Source organism: Ochlerotatus camptorhynchus, unplaced genomic scaffold (genome assembly GCF_037179485.1).
Source record: "Ochlerotatus camptorhynchus isolate MF236.1 unplaced genomic scaffold, CSIRO-AGI_Acam_v1.1 ptg000434l, whole genome shotgun sequence".
In the NCBI taxonomy this organism is placed as follows: domain Eukaryota; kingdom Metazoa; phylum Arthropoda; class Insecta; order Diptera; family Culicidae; genus Ochlerotatus; species Ochlerotatus camptorhynchus.
The window spans coordinates 7,151,830-7,169,521 of NW_027040920.1; the positions used below are offsets into that span (position 1 = coordinate 7,151,830).

Genomic DNA, 17,692 nt, shown 5'->3' on the forward strand with positions numbered 1-17,692 from the left:
AATTAAGTTCAATTAACTCAAATTTGGGTATATCGCATATTACTCAATTTTGGCTTCTCGTACGGAACTAGACGGTTGAGTCGAATCTTTCGTTCTATTTTTGACAACAATAGCGAGAGGAAATGAAACGGGCAGAGGTCAAATAACTCAAATTTGAGTTTAAAAAACCCAAGCGGTGGGTAGTTTTGTTTTTCTGTGTAAGAGAGGAGTGGATTCAAAACAAACTGCCTTGGCAGCTTATGCCTACACGCTATTCTGAATCTACCCAGTGACTTGGTGGATGGCACCCATTCTTATATCCAGTAAGGGGCTGTCAAAATCTGGGTAAACTAGTTTTGTTCTGATGAGTATAATCTACCCAGCTTCTGGGTAAATAGTTCTAATAGAAATTTTCTCTTTGTAAAAAATGGCGCAGGTATAAAAGGGAGATTGTTGCGCTGCCAGTGAAAGTTTTAATGCTCAAAATATATAAATCTGATGCTAAAAAAATTATATATATGGAACTTATTTCATGGTGAATGCTACCAGCAGCTATAGTTAGCAAGTATATTGTTAGTTTCTGGACTTTGAACATTGTCCTAATTCTAGGTTATCGAGATATTCCGCGTTATTTTTCTCGATGCCAAATGCTTGTTGTTGTTCCTAATTTATACAACTCATTTAAAATCAAATCTCAATATTTCAATGTCGAATTCCGTATAGTTATATATTTTTTCCAACAATACGACCTCAACAATCAAAGGGAGCTAGTCGGGTGAGGTTGTTTGATACAGCTACTGTAGCGGTCATTTGAACTGATTTATATTAAAATGGGTAAAGTTTACCCTGTTATCAAATGTCAAAGGTAGGGTAAATGCATGTTTACCCATTTTTGGGTAGGTTCAGCTTTGACCGATCTGGGTGGATTATAACCAAATTAGGGTAGTTTTGAAATAGCGTGTAGGTGATTTCTAGCAACACTGGCTTTGACAGTTTTTCATTATTTAGATTATTTTTCATCCCGTGAGTTTGATTCACGAGATGAATGGCAAAAAATTAAGGTTAATTTTAAAACGACCTAGTTTTGAAGAAACAGTTATCAAGTAACATTTTTCCTGCATTGTATAGTAGAAGCTAATGATCATTAGCGATACATACGAATCGCCTTTTTGTCCGTGTTTTCTCTATGAGCATCAAGAGCCTTCTAGTAAAAGTATGGACGACTGAAACCAGATGCGAGAAAGGAAAAAAAAAAGTGGTATACGGCCACTGAGAATAACACAGTGAGACTCGCTTCTACTCAGTTCAAGCTGAACATTGCATTAGGTCCTAAGTAACATTAACAGATTCTCTTCGTGGACTTTCTCTTTGTATCCCACGGCCATCTTAAGACATTCCCAGGTATTTTCAGCACACATATCGATAAAAGAAGCTTTCATCTAGCATCTAGTAGGTTATGTGCTCATGTTATTAACGAAAGAGAAAGTCGACGAAGAGAATCGATCAATGTTACTTAGGCCCTAATGCAATGTTCAGCTTGAGTTGTACACGGAAACAAACCAATCATTAATGATTCATACACGCTTTATCAAAACTACCCAAATTTGGGTAGAATCCATCCAGATCTGTCAAAACTGAACCTACCCAAAAATGGGTAAACTGTGTTGGGAGTTTCAAGTTGACTAATGAACAACATCGACATGAATCCGATCGACGTTGTTGATTTGTCAACTTGTCACTCCCAACATAGTTTACCCACTTTTGGGTAGGTTCAGTTTTGACAATTCTGGGTGGATTCTATCCAAATTTGGGTAGTTTTGAAATAGTGTGTATGTTGGCTCTGTCGGTTACTTGCGCACGACCAATGAGAACATCCAAATTTTAGTTTAGTTTACTCATAAATCATAAAAAGTACAGGAACTCACGATGAGTAAATTTGTCTAGTGTTTTTTTTCCAGGTTTGTCCTCCAGTTGTAAATTCCCGAATATTAGAAAAGTAAAGATTGGATTCAATCAGTCTATTGGTTGGTACTACTTCTAGACTGAGTAAAATTTTAGTCAATTTTTTTCATTTTCTGGCAGATTTTAAGGTTAGGAATCCAATCTTGAATTTTCTCATATTCGGGAATTTTTTTCGTTTAAAAACCTGGAAAACTCAGGAAAATTTACTCATCGCTGAATTCCTGCACTTTTTCGATTTATGAGTTAACTGAACTCAAATTTGGGTTGATCTCATTGGCCGTGTATAGGATTTTTTATCTAGATAAAAATAATTTGTCCAGAATAGATCAGACATGAACCATTTCTTAAATTTTGCTCCCTTGCACTGTACCAAATCATAATCATCTGTTCGAATGAAACATCAGACCATTTAAACCTATATATCGAAATCACTTCTTCAAATGATAGCTGCCACCGGATGACGGTTGTTTTGTAATCAAATGATGCTCATCTCGAATACGGGATGAACATTGATACGAGAAGGAAATGAACCTCATTTTAAATACGTAATGCTCTCTGTAGAATGATTGTCATCCCAAATTGAAATGCATATGGGTCATTTCCGCGCCACCTGTACAGCACATGCAATTGACCTCTTATTTGGACCAAATTTGGAAGGAACGTTCATTTAAATTCAAATTCTTATAATCCAAAGTTGTATGCTGATCGGAGCACCCCTCAATCAAGGGGCGCATTTTCCATTTTTCGTTATTTTTTAGAAAGCACTACTTTCTTTTGTTTATATCTCCGGAACGAATGAAGCTACAAATTGCATTAGGAAGCGTTTTAATAGCAAAATTAGACAAGAAATCATATTACCATATCACCGTGATTTCCATAAAAAAAACCTCTCAACAGCTGGCAGAATACGGATGGATCATATCATTCGAACAATTTAAAATTACGTTTTCTACCACTCGAACTTGCCGTGAATACGTAATTTTAAACTGTTCGAATGGTATGATCCATCCGTATTCTGCCAGCTGTTGAAATGGAGATCTACCGACATGCGCCTTAATCCAAAAGAGTTGAACGCTGTGACTGCTGCAGCATGGATGTTGCAAACATTTTAAAATAATTTAATTATCTCTCATTTCAGCGGTCGATATCGATGAACTGGAACGGATAATCGCCAAACACTCAACAACTCTGAATCCCAGAAATTCAGTTGTTTTGGAACTCAAACAAATCCTGGCCGGAGAGCTGCGGAATCTTTGCCTATCTTCCCATGCATCCAACGTGCCAAAGCAGCTTCTTCAACGTAAATTTGAACTGTGCGAAGAGATGCTGGAAGTCCTGAGGATACTGGAGCCGGGCATTTCCCGTCTCAATGGAATCGCGCTGTATGAATACAACGTGGCATTGTGGGATCTGTCGAGGAAGAATTTCGAATCCAAGGAAGTGAACACGAAGACCTTGCTAGTAATGGACTCGAGCTGATATCAAAATCCAATGAAACTTGAATATCTTTTTCAGGAAAATCTAGCCAAGGCGGAAACTGGTCTTAAGGAATCCATCAGTATGCTACTGTTTGAGCATCCTACAACTCCGGAGGGTCAGCTGACCAAACGAGCTTTGCGTGACCTGAAGGAGTTGCGCGAGGAGCTAGCACAAGTGCAAGAGATGGTAATCGAAGATGAAAAAGAACATGATTTCAAGGGGCACAACCAAAATTCAAATAAAAAGCGTTAGGTGAGATCGATTTTACTGTCAACAAATAAACATTAAGTCAAAATTGTATGGATCATTTCCTGAATCTGCGCGAGAACTCCTTGGCGATCTTTGCAGTTGGGTGGTTGACAGTACACACAATGGTGCAGCAATTTTCTCAGAGGTATAAGCTTTGAGTCGTTTTCTGTGTTGTGGAGAAAACCTTTATCTCTATTCCCGTTCAGGTTTTCCAGAAGTAACTGCAAAGTAATATTGTTTTCAGGTGTAACAAAATGCAAGAGAATTCAATTAGGTACCTGACAAACTGCGAACAAATTAATATCGCTATGATGATAGGTACAAAGATCTTCCTGGACGTAGGCAAAACAGCCATCGCAATCGATTCGAGAATGCGAGGTTGTGCGTTTGTCAGGATCCAGTCTTTTACTGTGACTATCGAGAATAATTACGTTGTTCATGTCAACAAACGAAACTTTCGCTTCGTTGTTAGGCAGAACATTCACGACGATGTTATCAGGACTGATGTCCGTGAGGTAGAATCTGAAAGAGACTAAGAGGTTTAAATCATGGCTTTATTTTTTTAACAGTATAAATTACCTGAAATGATCAACTCCTGTAGTGAAATTTATGCTTGCCTTAATTAACTCGTTTGCTATCTTCAGTCTTAAGTTCAATGGACTTTCGTAAAAATTACCCAATGGTTCACCGTCGTAGCTTTCGACCAATGTGAATCCTCCTTGGAATATGAACGTTGGCACCGGTAGATTATGTTGGGACAACAGCTTCAATAAAATTTCATGTTACTTTAAAGTTAGATCAACAAAAAATCAAACAGATTTACCCGTAACACTAGTGGTTGAACGTTCGTTCTCATCAACAACAGTGTCATCAGGTCTGGTGCATCAAATTTCTGCACAAACCGTGCAAGAGCTCCCTCATCCCCTGGTGGACAAATTATGGCACCTTCAAGGAGATCTTCATCCAGCACCCGTTGCCGCAGTAATTGGAGAAATTGTTCATTGTTTCTCAAATGACAATTTTCCTGCTCTATGCCGAGTTCTTCACATGTTGAGTCCCTAAGCGATTGAATAGCTCCATTTCTGTTGAGATTTTTGATCACAACCCGTCGTTCACCGTTCAGTAAACCAAAGCGAACGCCATGCTGGTTGAATCGATTTACAATCTCACTCATCAGTTCATATCCATCGAAGGTGATGTGGTTTTCGAAGAAGCTGCAGTTGACTGGTTCCGGGAAACATTCCGGGCATAGCGTTCCGGTTTCATATTGGCACTGTTCAGTGAGTAGTTGAACAGATGATAGTCTATCCTTAGGGTAGTAGTAGAAGACTATGCATAAAAACACTGCTATCAAGTGGAACTGGGCTAGCATTCGATGGCTCGGCATGTTGCAAACAGATCATGCTTTTTTGTTGGCTTGATTTCAGTGCTGTAATGAAGAAAATAACAGGTGTAAACAAAATCAATTAATGAATTCCAATAGGGACACAAATGACCAAAAATGTGAAGCTGATGACTTTTCCCCACAAAAGCTGAGAGTCCAAGCGGTTCATCGCACACCTGTAATGACCTAAATGCCGGCCGGCGCTCATTTTTTATAACGCCCTAATGAATCATAAGTGGTTGTGTTTGCGGACATCGGAAATAAAGGAGAGGAGGTAATATCCATCGTCTTGGTTGTCTTACTAGTTGCTTATGCTTTCGTTGACTACCAATCAAAGCGGACGACACAGTCGCTGTCTGAGACAAATTTCGACACGAAAACATTCTCGACCTTGAACTGACCGTTTTTAATAACAAAGACATATGATACGACGCACGTTTCAAGAAACTGGTTGGAGAAAACGTGGGTGCGATGTGCCAGAATTTTTGAGCCACAAAAGAACAGAACATTAGCCCTTTTAGGTATAACTAATGCTATTACGCTTCTAGTCAAAACAATGAAATAAAATCATTAATAGGAATATAAAGGTGGGAGTCCCCTCGAAGCTGATAGCTCTTCGTTATCAGGAATAATAAAAATCAGATGTTTTATTGGTGAATGATGAGTTGAAGGACAATCTACTTCTATGGAATAATCGTGGTGCAAACTGTTTATCATTTTTTAGGTTATTCCGAGGTGGATACACCCATAATCTTTATGACAAACATTATTTGCAATTTCGGAACAGAATCTACAAATTAAGGCTCTGAACCATATGGTGGATTATTTTAACTTTTGGTTAAAATTTGACAGATGGAAAGTTATCGATGAACCCTGCTATCCGAGCATGGTTATTTCTGACAGACAAGAAGTTAAATTTTTATAACAGTGGGTCGAAAACCGGTCGATCGACAACACGGGGATTTTCGAACATAGAAAATAACTTTCGAAATGTCACTTTTAACCACGAGTTAATTTTAACTCGGCAAATGGTTCACAGCCTAAGTCGACATTTTTTTTCAAAATTAGGTTACTAGGATTCTATTTATTTTCGAACTGAACATATGCTAGGGTAAACGCTCCTACAGTTACGGTACGTTAGAAGCGTTAGGTTCCTATAGTTGTGTATTGAGTCTCCATGCACAACTATAGGAACCTAACGCTTCTAACATACCGCAACAGACCGCAACTATTGGAGCGTTTCCCCTACACGATTATGTTGTAACAGCGCAATTATTAGTTTTGAACATGCGTTCTATTTAATATTATTTCAAGAGCAAATTTTCATTAAGTCGAAAGTAACAAAGGTAAACAAAGTCGAGCTATCAGTGTCAATCGATGCTCCTACTATTACACTATATACTGTCCGAATATAGGATCACATCCCATTTTTGAATTTATTTACCAGTCAAATTGCTTTTTGACGTGGTCACCTTCCTATGTTACGTTTAGTTAAGTTAACGTTAGTCAACAATATAGTTAATAAAACATAAAGCAAAAGTAGAAGGAAAAAGCTTTCAGTGTAGGCTGAACAGCGTAAACAGATGCTGCAGGGGTGCACCGATTGAAAGCGGACTCAATGCTATGCCATACAGCTCAGTTTCCGCTGAATCCAAAAGAGGAACTAGGCAGACAAAAGGAAAGGTACACAGAGAGGCAAAGTCGTTTTGGTGCTCCCGCCGATTAGTCGCATTTTCGCTGGTTGTCCGTGGAAAAAAAAATCGCTGCTGGTGTCCGGAAAACAGTTCCCGGTGCGGAGAAAAAGGAGTGAAAAAAGCAACTCGCGGGTAGTCGCTGGTAGCGACGATAGAAATTTCGGTGGCGTACAACTAGTGCTGCGAGATAACACCCGTTCCGATCGAACTCTGTGTGGCGTTGGAGATACGAATCAGGTAATGGCAGATGATTTTCTGCATGTGCGTCATGATAACCCCATTTGCATTTTCCATGCAGATCGAGGTGCTGCACTCGCACGGAGCAACGGAAGAAAAACTCCCACAACCGGCTGGATTTGACCCCTTCCCAGACGCACACGGGGAAAAAGTGCACGGTGAGTGTAAAATATGCCTCACTCTGGATAGCCCGACTAATACAGCGTTTGTTACTGTCTTCCGGTAGATTGGTGGAAGATAATTTGCACCGCATCCACCTTCACGCCGTCTGAGGATACAAAACGAACCAGAGAGGGGCACACAAGGCAAATCGTTCTAGCTCCGAACAGATTTGGCACTTTCTTCTTGATTTTCATCTTTCCGTTTAGTGCGGCGGTGTCCGGTGTGCGACGCGAGGGACGAAAAGCGGAGCGAGACCATCTGCGGGCACGGTCAACATTCGGGCAGTTGCTAGCCGACCGGGAGAGGATCGGGGAAACCTTCAGACCGATACGATCACCCACTAAACAAGCTGGCACACCAGTGACGGAAGGAGGAGCTGAAACGATTGTGCATACGAGCAAGGACAGGAGTCGAGGGTCAACCTTTCGGCCAGTCGGGATCGATACGAGTGTCCTGGTTGACGATCGAAGAGAGACATCCAAGTCAGGCGGTGACGGGCCGGTCGACAGAGTAGCTCAAGGAGCGGTCAGCGACGGCCGAAGCAGGCAGCGGTGTATAGGCGTAGGCAATCCGGCTGTGCTATCTGAGTGAGGATCAGACGTCGAAACGGCTACCAACGATAGCAGAAGCAGTAGGCGGAAAACTCGAGCGCATACACCCGGATCGTTGAAGATCACCGGACGGGCGCTCCGCTCGGTCGGGCTATTGCGTGTTCGCATGAAGGGACAAGTACGCGATGCGCCTCCATGTCCGACGACAGAATGCATGCCTCCGAACGACATCGATAGCACCGGTGCACCCATAAGCAGCAGCAGCCGAACAACAATGATGGGCCCATCAGTGAGTAGTGAAACCTTTATGTAAATTATCAGCAGTAGAGTAGAAAAGAAAGGTAGCAGGGAGACCTTTGAGAGTCTCATAGTTGAGAGAAGGAGGAGTAGGAGAAGCGCAGGAAAATGGGAGCAAGAATATACGACTGTTAAGATGATTTTCTTGCGTTTATTTGATTTGTTTGTGCACTTGCTATTCAGTGTTTGTGATTCTGTCCGCTCATGGTAGTTTTGGCTCTACCCGACCGGGAATTATGTAACACCTATCAAAATATTTTTCGATGTTTCTTAAGTCACCCGATTTCTATGGAGATGCCGTTTGTCTTGAGCAACATCGCAGAGAAACCCGTGTACGTTCGTCGTTTCGTTTTCTCATTATTAAAGTGAATAAATCGAACTGTTTGTTCCTAAGAATATTTCGGTGGTCCTAACATGATGAATGGGCTACACGTAAGGAGACGTAATTGATAATTCTCCCGAATATCCTGGTAAATACACTTTGACTTAAGTAACATTAAAGGGTATAATAACTTTTGACTCAAAAACCAGTATTTTTTAGCATGAAAGCTAGCGATCTGCTTTGTATGATTAAATTCCTGCTTAATATGTTAAACATTGCTATCACTAAAAGATTATATGTGTTTAATTTGAAATAGGAATAACTTTTCGGTCTTCAATACAAAACTTTATTTTTTCTCGGATCAGTGCGAATGTTACTTTCGACATAATGAAAATTTGCTCTTGATTTAAGCTTTAAGGGAAAAATATTATTGGAGATATTAATCAGTTCTAGTTTGCTAAAATTGCTTGTCCACAGATTCGACAGAAATTAATCCGGAACTTAAGGTATGAATCACCATGTGACTATGCAGTTGAACCACAACACAACTGATACCCTTTCCAACAAGGCAAAAGCACCAGAAATCCGTTTAAAATTTTCCGAAGATGTAGCAAAAATAGGTTTGGGTCCCAAAGAGTTAAAGTGATTCCTTGAAGAGTCCACAAATGGCCGTCATGATGACTAAGCTGCCCTACACGGTAGCCGCAAAATACCCAATATTGGCTATAAATTACTCAATATTGACTACAAAGTAAGCATTTTCGAGGGAAATTGGGACTAATATTTCTTACTCATAAATCAATACTTACTACTCATTTGTGTAGTTGTAATTACTCATAAATGGGCAAAATTTTACTCATTTAATGGGTAGCTCCAGTTAGAAACACTGGAATAAGAGACCAGCGGAGAAAAAAAACATGAATTTGGCAACAAGATAAACATCAAAGCAATCCTGGCATCACTTGCATTTGTAACTGCTTGCGATTGACTTCGCAAATGCACCGACGAGCGAGTTCATGAGCGATTGTTAAACGATTTTAATACTCCTCCCTAATTGAAGCAAACTATTTGTAAACATTGCAGATTGGAACCGCTTTTGACAGTTCGATTGGAATCATAACAGTGTCTCCGTTGGTCTCTTATTCCAGTGTTCTAGTTCCAGTTTCCCTCCAAAATGCTTACTTTGTAGTCATTATTGGGTATTTTGGGGTCACCGTGTATCACTTCAAGTTTTCTATAGAGCACAAATCTCGGAAATTGTTGCGACAGTTGCGAACCAGTGTAGACATTTCCATAGTAAGATATGAGAATGGGTAGACGGAATGAGAGTTGATTTTTCTTTGATTATCAGATGCATCGCAGTTCGGTCGGAAAATGCCGATGCCGACGCAGCAACTGAAGCATTTACCTGGTTAACGAGATCCATGTATCCAGAGTCGATGTTATAATAAAACGCTGTACAGACTGGAGAGTTATAACATGTTATAACGGTTGTCAAATAATTGCAACACAGAAACGACCATCAAGATAGCGCTATAACATGTTATAACCATAGAGGTAACTCTAAGACTAGAAGGTCCCGAAATAACGTGCTCAACTTTTTGGCTCAGCTCTGGTACTCTCTTCGGTCCCAAGCTAATCGATTCACCCCTCGAAACATAAGAAAAACCAATAACCCCTCATTTTATCTGTCAAACTTTCATAGCGAATCAAAACAAACATTGCGTAGTACTAGAATTTCGACTAGAATGGGGTACGTTAATCGTTTGCTTGGGACCAATAGGCTAGTCAAGTAGTGAGCCAATTTCAAATCGTTAGTTTCGTATTGATTGTTGTTATAACTCTGTAGTCTGAACGTACTATAACTCTAAGACCAGAAGGTTCCGAAGAAACGAGCTCAACTTTTTGGCTCAGCTCTGGTACTATCTTCGGTCCCAAACTAATCGATTCACCCCTCGAAACATAGGAAAAACCACTAACCCCTCATTTTATCTGTCAAACTTTCTTAGCGAATCAAAACAAAAATAGTGTAGTAGGGGAATTTACGTATTCTCGGCAACCTAAGCAGCGACCTTCTTTCTATAGCCTTTTTCTCTATGGAACGCACACATATGCAGTATTGGTTTGTTTACAATCTTTTGCTGCCACCTGCTCTAACAATTTCAGTCGAAAGAATTGTCAAAAACTGTTTTGAAACGCTTTTACAAAGCTCCAATCTTCTCTAGTGAGAGCGAGTATTGTCGGCAACCAGTTTTTCTTCGGCAACCGTTCCATTTGAACTGCATGTAAATCTGCTGTTCTATTATCGGCAACTCGAAATCAGCTACAATTTGTAGAGCGTGTGTTTCATTTCAAGAAAACCCTGCTAGATTGCTTTTTCTCAGTGGTAAAAATATAGTCAAATTGAAGCTGAAAGCATAAAGAATCGTTTGCATGCATTCAGCGAAGTGTTTTCGTAAGAAAATCCAGTGAAAATAGTGTTTCAATTTGGGTTGCCGAAAATAGTCTGTCATGCCGAAGCCGTCATTTCCCCTATGTACTGGAATTTATACTAGAATGGGGTACGTTAGTCGATTTGCTTGGGACCAATAGGCTAGCCAAGTAGTGAGCCAATTTGAAATCTTTAGTTTCGAATTGATTGTTGATATAACTCTGTCAATATTGGATGGATTTTAACTCTAAACAAGCCAATCGATTAGAAATTTTGCTACAAATCTGCTAAATTGAACACTTTATAAATTTTCAATAGGTCACTACTAAAAATTACACAAATGTCCAACTGTTGCAATAGTGATCAAAATTATCACCGATTGCCTGCAAACAGCCCATTTCCTAACACAGATTTCAAAATCGAATTCGATTCTGTCTCACTTAACGGTGCTTATTCAATCACCGTGTGGTGTGGTGTTCGGTGCTTTGGGCGCATAGCGTTGAACATTGTATACAACGAAAGGCTGCCCGTAAACAGCGAGCTGCAGCCCATATGAGCGTCCATTCACCGATACTGATCGGGATCCATCTTCGTGAGTCGCTTTGGGCCATCTATGCCAAGCGCGTCACCCTCGTTCCAAACAACATACAGGTCGCCAGCCTCATCCGTGTTTAACACCCTAATAGCTCAGCATTACTCAACCATCACGACAAAACGGTCCTTTTCAGGACCACCATAAATTTGATAAAGTGTAGTTTTTGAACATTTTTTAAGGTCATCAAACGGATGTCAGTTCCCATATGTTTAAATATAACATCTAATCTAATCTAACACCAACACAGCCAGTTCTTGAAAGCATCCTGGAAAATGATGGATATACCGCCATCATTTTTCTTGTCTATTTGATATATGTTTCACATCGAAGATGCATCACACATATCAAAACGGCCAGGCCTACTGCGCAGCATTTAAGGGGCAAGATGATTCAGAAAACATCGGGCCTGTTTAAATCGAAGATTTAAACACGATGCTTCAGAATCCAATAAATGGATGAAACGTGGACACCTCGTACCGTACGTTCCGATTTTGGTAATTATATGATTGGTTGGTTGTTGGAAGCATCAAAGCTAGAAAGGTTAAGTGATACTCCATTTTCTTCTGACGGTTGGGACATCAGCACAAACTCTTGTCCTAGCCGTTTATGGCTTATGGCTATAGCGCCATAACTCGCTTTCTTAAAAGAGAAGAGGGAAAGGAAAAGGACAAAGGGAAAAGGATTATGTAAACTCTATGAACATAAACAATATTTTTGATTTGAAATATACAATATAAAAATGCATAACGGCAGTGGTCACTTCCCGAGTCTTGTCACTATTATCATGTCATAAAAAGTAAAAGCACTAAAATGTGATCCTTTGATTACTGGAAAATCCTGATTCCCTAGTTTGAAGTTGTAACGACTAGGGTTCGGTGGTAGATCTTATACCAGTAACGCACCACAAAAAAGGTGATCTCTCAACGTTACTGGTTTGAAAAGATAAAAATTTACAAAATCGAACGAACTCACCAAGTTATCCAATTGAACCTGAAGGCAGCTTGACATGTGTTGATGTAGAAGTCCAAATTGTAGACGAAGCTTTACGAAGATCAACTTGAAGTAGTCCGGTTTATGGTAGTTGCGCGGAATGTTTTCCGTCGATTTGAGATAAACAAATTTTCGGATGAATGTAGTCGATTTTTGTCTTTTCGTGACCAATAGTCAGGTTCAACGCTGCGACTCAACTAATGATGGAACTAATGATGGAACGCCTCGTGGAGGTTCTACTTGGTTTTGAAACAGCTTCTCAGCGGCAAATAATAGGGACTGAGGAACTATAAATTGTCTCCTGGGCCTGGTTTTGGCCAGATCAGCAACCGATTAAAGATAAAAAAACTCCACGGAAAAAAACAAACGTCAGGTTCCAGTTCCCATAATGTTTAAATATGACATACCCTATATTTTTAAGGCAACATTGGCAGTGCAATTTCAGAATCCAGTCGGTCGTGGCATGAAAAAGGTCTGATTTTGATCCAGAGACGATGGATTTTAATTCAGAATACGCAAATGGATAGGAAATTTTTCTACGAATCTGTTAAAATTAAGGATTTATCATTTTTCAACTTGTCGCTATTGAAAATTGCACGAATGTGAAACTGTTGCTATGATAATTAAAATGGTCACCGGTTACCTGCGAAAAGCGCTTTCCCTAACATAGATTTCAATATTTAATTCCGTCCGGTCTCACCGAACGCTGTTCATTCAATGTGTGGTGAGTGGTGGTGTTCTCCAATACACAACGAAAGGCTACAAGCAGCTAGCTATCAAGGCTGCCTTCAACCGCTGATCGGATTGAGTTGCTCGTCGTGATCCGTCTATGCCGAGCGCGTCACCCTCGTTCCAAACAACATACAGCTCGTCAGCTGTATCCGTGTTGAATACCCTAATAGCTCAGCATTACTCATTCTTTTCAGGACCACCATAAATTATTGTTGTTTAAGAGTTCATTTTCATTGAACGTTCGCTCGCCTTGCTGCCAGCCACATCACCTCCAAGCTCTTTGATATTGTACCCAGAAACTAAACGTTTGTGGTCAAACCCGTCAAGTATAGAAGTGGTAGGGAAAATGGCCTATGGATCTAAAATTGGGCCCATTGCTGAAAATCTGCTATTTATGAATTTTATCTAGATGACCGCTTCATTGGGGCCGTACTAATGGGTATTTTTGGTCGCTATTGAAAATTTAGTCGATTTCTGAATTTATATATGGGCCCAAATTAGGGGCATTTAGGCCGACATTACATCCATTTCCCCTACATAAAATTTTTTGCAATGATCGAACATCACATGACCATGTCAAACGCTTCGTAAGGTTTTCTCCAGGACGCTAGAAAAAGCAAAAAAATCTCGTATTTATATGATTTATCGCGGATATCTCGCGATTGGAAAAATTTTAGCAAGACATTCCTCCCATCATTTTTTGCTTTTATATTATGTATTGAATACATCAAAAGTTTTGCACGAAAATGCGTAATTTTGACATCAGAAAACAAGGCGTTTCCGTGATGGGAAAAGTGGTTTCCCTAACACAGTTGCCGAATATTTATACCAAACACTGAGCATGCCAGACCGTACCTATCTTTATGCCTTTTGATGCAAATGTTAGGCCCTTCCTATTAAGAGAATTAAGCCAAAAAAAGATCTTGCCGAATCTCTCAATAGAAGGGGTTTAAAATTTGCATAAAAAAGCATAAACGTAGGTACCGTCCGGTAGGCTCAGATTCTGTGATTGTTGTGTTTTCCCTAATACATATTTCATTTCCGCACCGCTATCATCCCCAAGAACATCGAGGACAAATGTCCACAGCATTTTTCTAAACTGGTTTTCAAGCTTCCCATCCATCGGTCCTTTTCAGGACCACAAATGACTGATAAAAGAGTTAACTAAAGAGTAAGAGCTTGCATCCAAGACATATTGTCCAGGATTGGCTTGTACTACATGGACATCGACAGAGCACCTCACAAACAAAACTCTCAAATTGCTTCCAAATTTCAACCTTTCGAACTTTTTCACTGATAACGAGTTAAGAAATCAATTTAATATACACTATACTTTTGCTGTGACATCAAAACTACCTTTCGTAATTCTACGTCAAATCTACGGTTGTGTCTTGAACCTTTTTATCAACAAAATCACACACAAAATCAGAGATGTCCCATTTTTAAGTACACGATTAATAACTTATAGATTACACTAGTTTACAAAACAACATAAAAAGTGTGAACTTTAGTGGTTGACCAACGTTTCTAATGCAAAATCCTTCGCTGAATTCTTCAATGCCGTGGTCAGAAAAAATTAAAGTAGAGCCATTTTTGAGATATACAAAAATTTTGATTTTTTGAATTTTGGACAAAAGTACGATTACAAAAATGTCAATATCTTTAGAACTAGTACACCAATTTTAAATCTTAAAAATCTTAAAAATTTAATTTTGAAGTCATTTAAAAATTTACAGCATTTTTTTTTATTTTTCCTGCAAATTTTCCATAAAAATCTTGTTTTAATCAACATTTTTAATGGGATAAAAAGATTCAAAAAATCATTCCATAATTTATTCTTAAAGTCCATTAAAAACTGGAGAAAATGAGCATTTAATGGATGAAATCGGTTGAAAATTGTCGAAGTTATGAAATTTTTTGTAAAATCATGGAAATTGAATGTTCCAAGATTGGCCGTTGTCCCGCTCCTAGGTTCATGCACCACTTCCAGTAAGCCTTTCTGCGGACGTGTACGCATACGGTGCATTTCACTAACACTACCAGCTGTCACGCAAAATTAAATGGGATATTTTCAACAATATAATTTACGCTAGTGTTTGTGAGACCGCTCGGCGAGAACCTAACGCAACCAACTCAATTTGACAGCTTTCTTTCTTTAACATTGCTTAACGATGTATACGACAAAACGTGAATTCAAGTGTAAAAATGATCCTCAAAAGTTTTGTTACGCGTGTGGCAACTATATATTTACAAAATCGGTCAATTTCACTGCTTCATTGCAAAGTGCATACAGGCTTTATTTTAAAATTGATCCTGGAGACTTTGACAAACCGTGGATTCCAAAAGTATTATGTAGTTCGTGCAAAACGTGCTTGGCTAGGTGGATGTCAGGCGCAAGGTAAATTGATTTTTTGAATAACTTTCATATAAACAATTTATGTACAGCATGGTAGTGCTTTGTTTTTTCCTGATCGACATTATCTTACTTCATCTATTTTTGATAAGTGTTAATGTCTTATGTTAATGTTAATGTCTTTGAAGATACATTTCCTACATTCTCACATGGATTTTTTCCCGGAAAATCTTGGTGACGAAAGTGATGAGCACGGCAAACGTTTTCACCAACAAATGAAGATGATGGAACGTCGTTACCAAGGGTTTTGGGATGAAGCAATGATGGGTGACTATTGTTGGTTTCTGATTCGAGAAACAAGTTCAAAACATCGAAGACATAGTCATTCGATTCTCAATCATTTTTAATAAAACCTAAATAAATTTCTTTTGTATCAACTCGGTTTTAAATCCTGATATGCCTTAATCAAATTGATATGTAGAGAAAAGAATCTCCCATGAAAACTTTACATGCGATTTGGATGCTTACAACGACACCTAGAAAAGGAACTCTAAAGCTGTTGTATTACAGCAACATTTTTAAGTGTTTTACAAAAATGCTCATAACTTCGACAATTTCCAACCGATTTCATCCATTAGAGGCTCATTTTCTCCGGTTTTGAATGGACTTTAAGAATAAATTATGGAATGATTTTTTGAATCTTTTTATCCCATTAAAAATGTTGATTAAAACAAGATTTTTATGGAAAATTCGCAGGAAAAATAAAAAAAAAATGCTGTAAATTTTTAAATGACTTCAAAATTAAATTTTTAATTAAGACATAATATTTAAGTGAACGATAGCAAATTTATTTAGCTTCATTTTCATAAAAAAGATTTAAAATTGGTGCACTAGTTCCAAAGATATTGACATTTTAGTAATCGTACTTTTATCCAAAATTCAAAAAATCAAAATTTTTGTATATCTCAAAAATGGCTCTACTTTAATTTTTTCTGACCACGGCATTGAATTCAGCGTAGGATTTTGCATTGGAAATGATCATCACCTTACCGAGTTCAAAAATGCTGTAAACTAGTGTTATATTTTGTAAGCTGTTTAGTGACGATACAAGGAGTCTATGTTTTCCACCGTTTACTAAACGTTTACATGCTATGGAGACGCATGGTGGCCCAAGGGTAGATAACAAACCACGTGCTATCTGCGTATAAATTCAGTCATTTCAAATTCGTTACTTTATTCTCAAAATAGGTTTTCCATTTTTCTGAAGCTGGAAATGATAAAACAACCATACACTTACAAAAACTACCGCATGATGGTGTAGTAGGTTGTAAGCACTCATCTCTAATGAATGGAATCCATATTAACTATCAACAAAGCGGTAGAACACAAAAGAACGCAATAAAAAAAAAACACGCGGACGTAGAACCACAGACAAACAGACATAACACATTGAATATTTCTCAATGTAAAACATCGTTGCTAAAACATTATCGCCATCTATTGAGTACATTGTGGTGGGTAGTACGCTGAACAGATGGCGGTAGTGTGTAAACGTCAAACACAAGGAAATTGACTATGCGCGCCACAGGTGGCGATACTACCAACTACGATACTTTTAAATTGACCGTTAAATGCTTGTTCGATGAACAACTTGCGACTGTTATGTCTGTTTGTCTGTGGTAGAACTATTCTATCCGTCTCGCACATAATTCAAATGGGTAACCGAGGAATAACAACCGTCAAGGCTCAGTGACGCACCGCATTAAGTAAACACAACACATCGCCAATAATAGTCACCGCAATGATGATCACTAATATCCAGTCAGTCACACCGAGAACTTTATTGCTAAAACAAACAACAACAATCCGATCGGAAGAACGTGCGTTCTCGGTCTCGCTGCTATATTCTCACTCTCTTTTTGGTTTAATAGATTTCTCGGACGAAGAATTAATTTACTAATACATGTTACTCGTTACAACCAACAAGAATTTCATCCTCGTATTGGTTCTATCCCTCGATTCATGTGTTTTCTTTCTGAATGTTAGCATACAAAATTGTGTTATAGCATCTGCCTTGAATAAGGCATATAATTTTAGTATGAAATACCTTTCCACTGTCTATGATTTCGAAAGCACTCAATATTCACGTTCATAAATGAATCACTATTATATTTTTAATATCACCGTCCCTTTGGCTATGGTTCCTAACATCTTCGTTCTGCCGATTCAAAACATTGCACAACCACCAGAAGCCGGCCTACTACAACCAAGTTAC

The 17,692-nt window shown here is 38.8% G+C and overlaps 2 protein-coding genes across 3 annotated transcripts in view; one reads left to right on the forward strand and one right to left on the reverse strand.

Annotated features, from left to right (window-relative positions):
• The window catches only part of LOC135711703 (SET domain-containing protein SmydA-8-like), a 41,213-nt gene extending 37,526 nt beyond the window's left edge, over window positions 1–3,687 (forward strand). Inside the window, exons 6-7 of the mRNA XM_065234656.1 lie at window positions 3,080–3,402; window positions 3,457–3,687. Of these exons, the coding sequence (XP_065090728.1) occupies window positions 3,080–3,402; window positions 3,457–3,672 (539 nt within the window). The 3' untranslated portion in view covers window positions 3,673–3,687. The remainder of the gene's footprint in view (window positions 1–3,079; window positions 3,403–3,456) is intronic.
• Window positions 3,674–17,645, reverse strand: LOC135711715 (uncharacterized). 2 transcript variants are annotated; one of them, XM_065234681.1, is made up of 5 exons: window positions 17,525–17,645; window positions 4,493–5,098; window positions 4,249–4,433; window positions 3,948–4,191; window positions 3,674–3,890 (listed from the first exon to the last, which is right to left on the reverse strand). In XM_065234681.1, the coding sequence occupies exons 2-5, from the start codon at window positions 5,054–5,056 to the stop codon at window positions 3,705–3,707; spliced, it is 1,179 nt and encodes a 392-aa protein (XP_065090753.1). In that variant the 5' UTR covers window positions 5,057–5,098; window positions 17,525–17,645; the 3' UTR covers window positions 3,674–3,704. The 2 variants fall into 2 exon arrangements, with proteins under 2 accessions (XP_065090753.1, XP_065090754.1); XM_065234682.1 differs by lacking the exon at window positions 17,525–17,645 and adding an exon at window positions 16,715–16,786.
• Window positions 17,646–17,692: the final 47 nt, after the last annotated feature.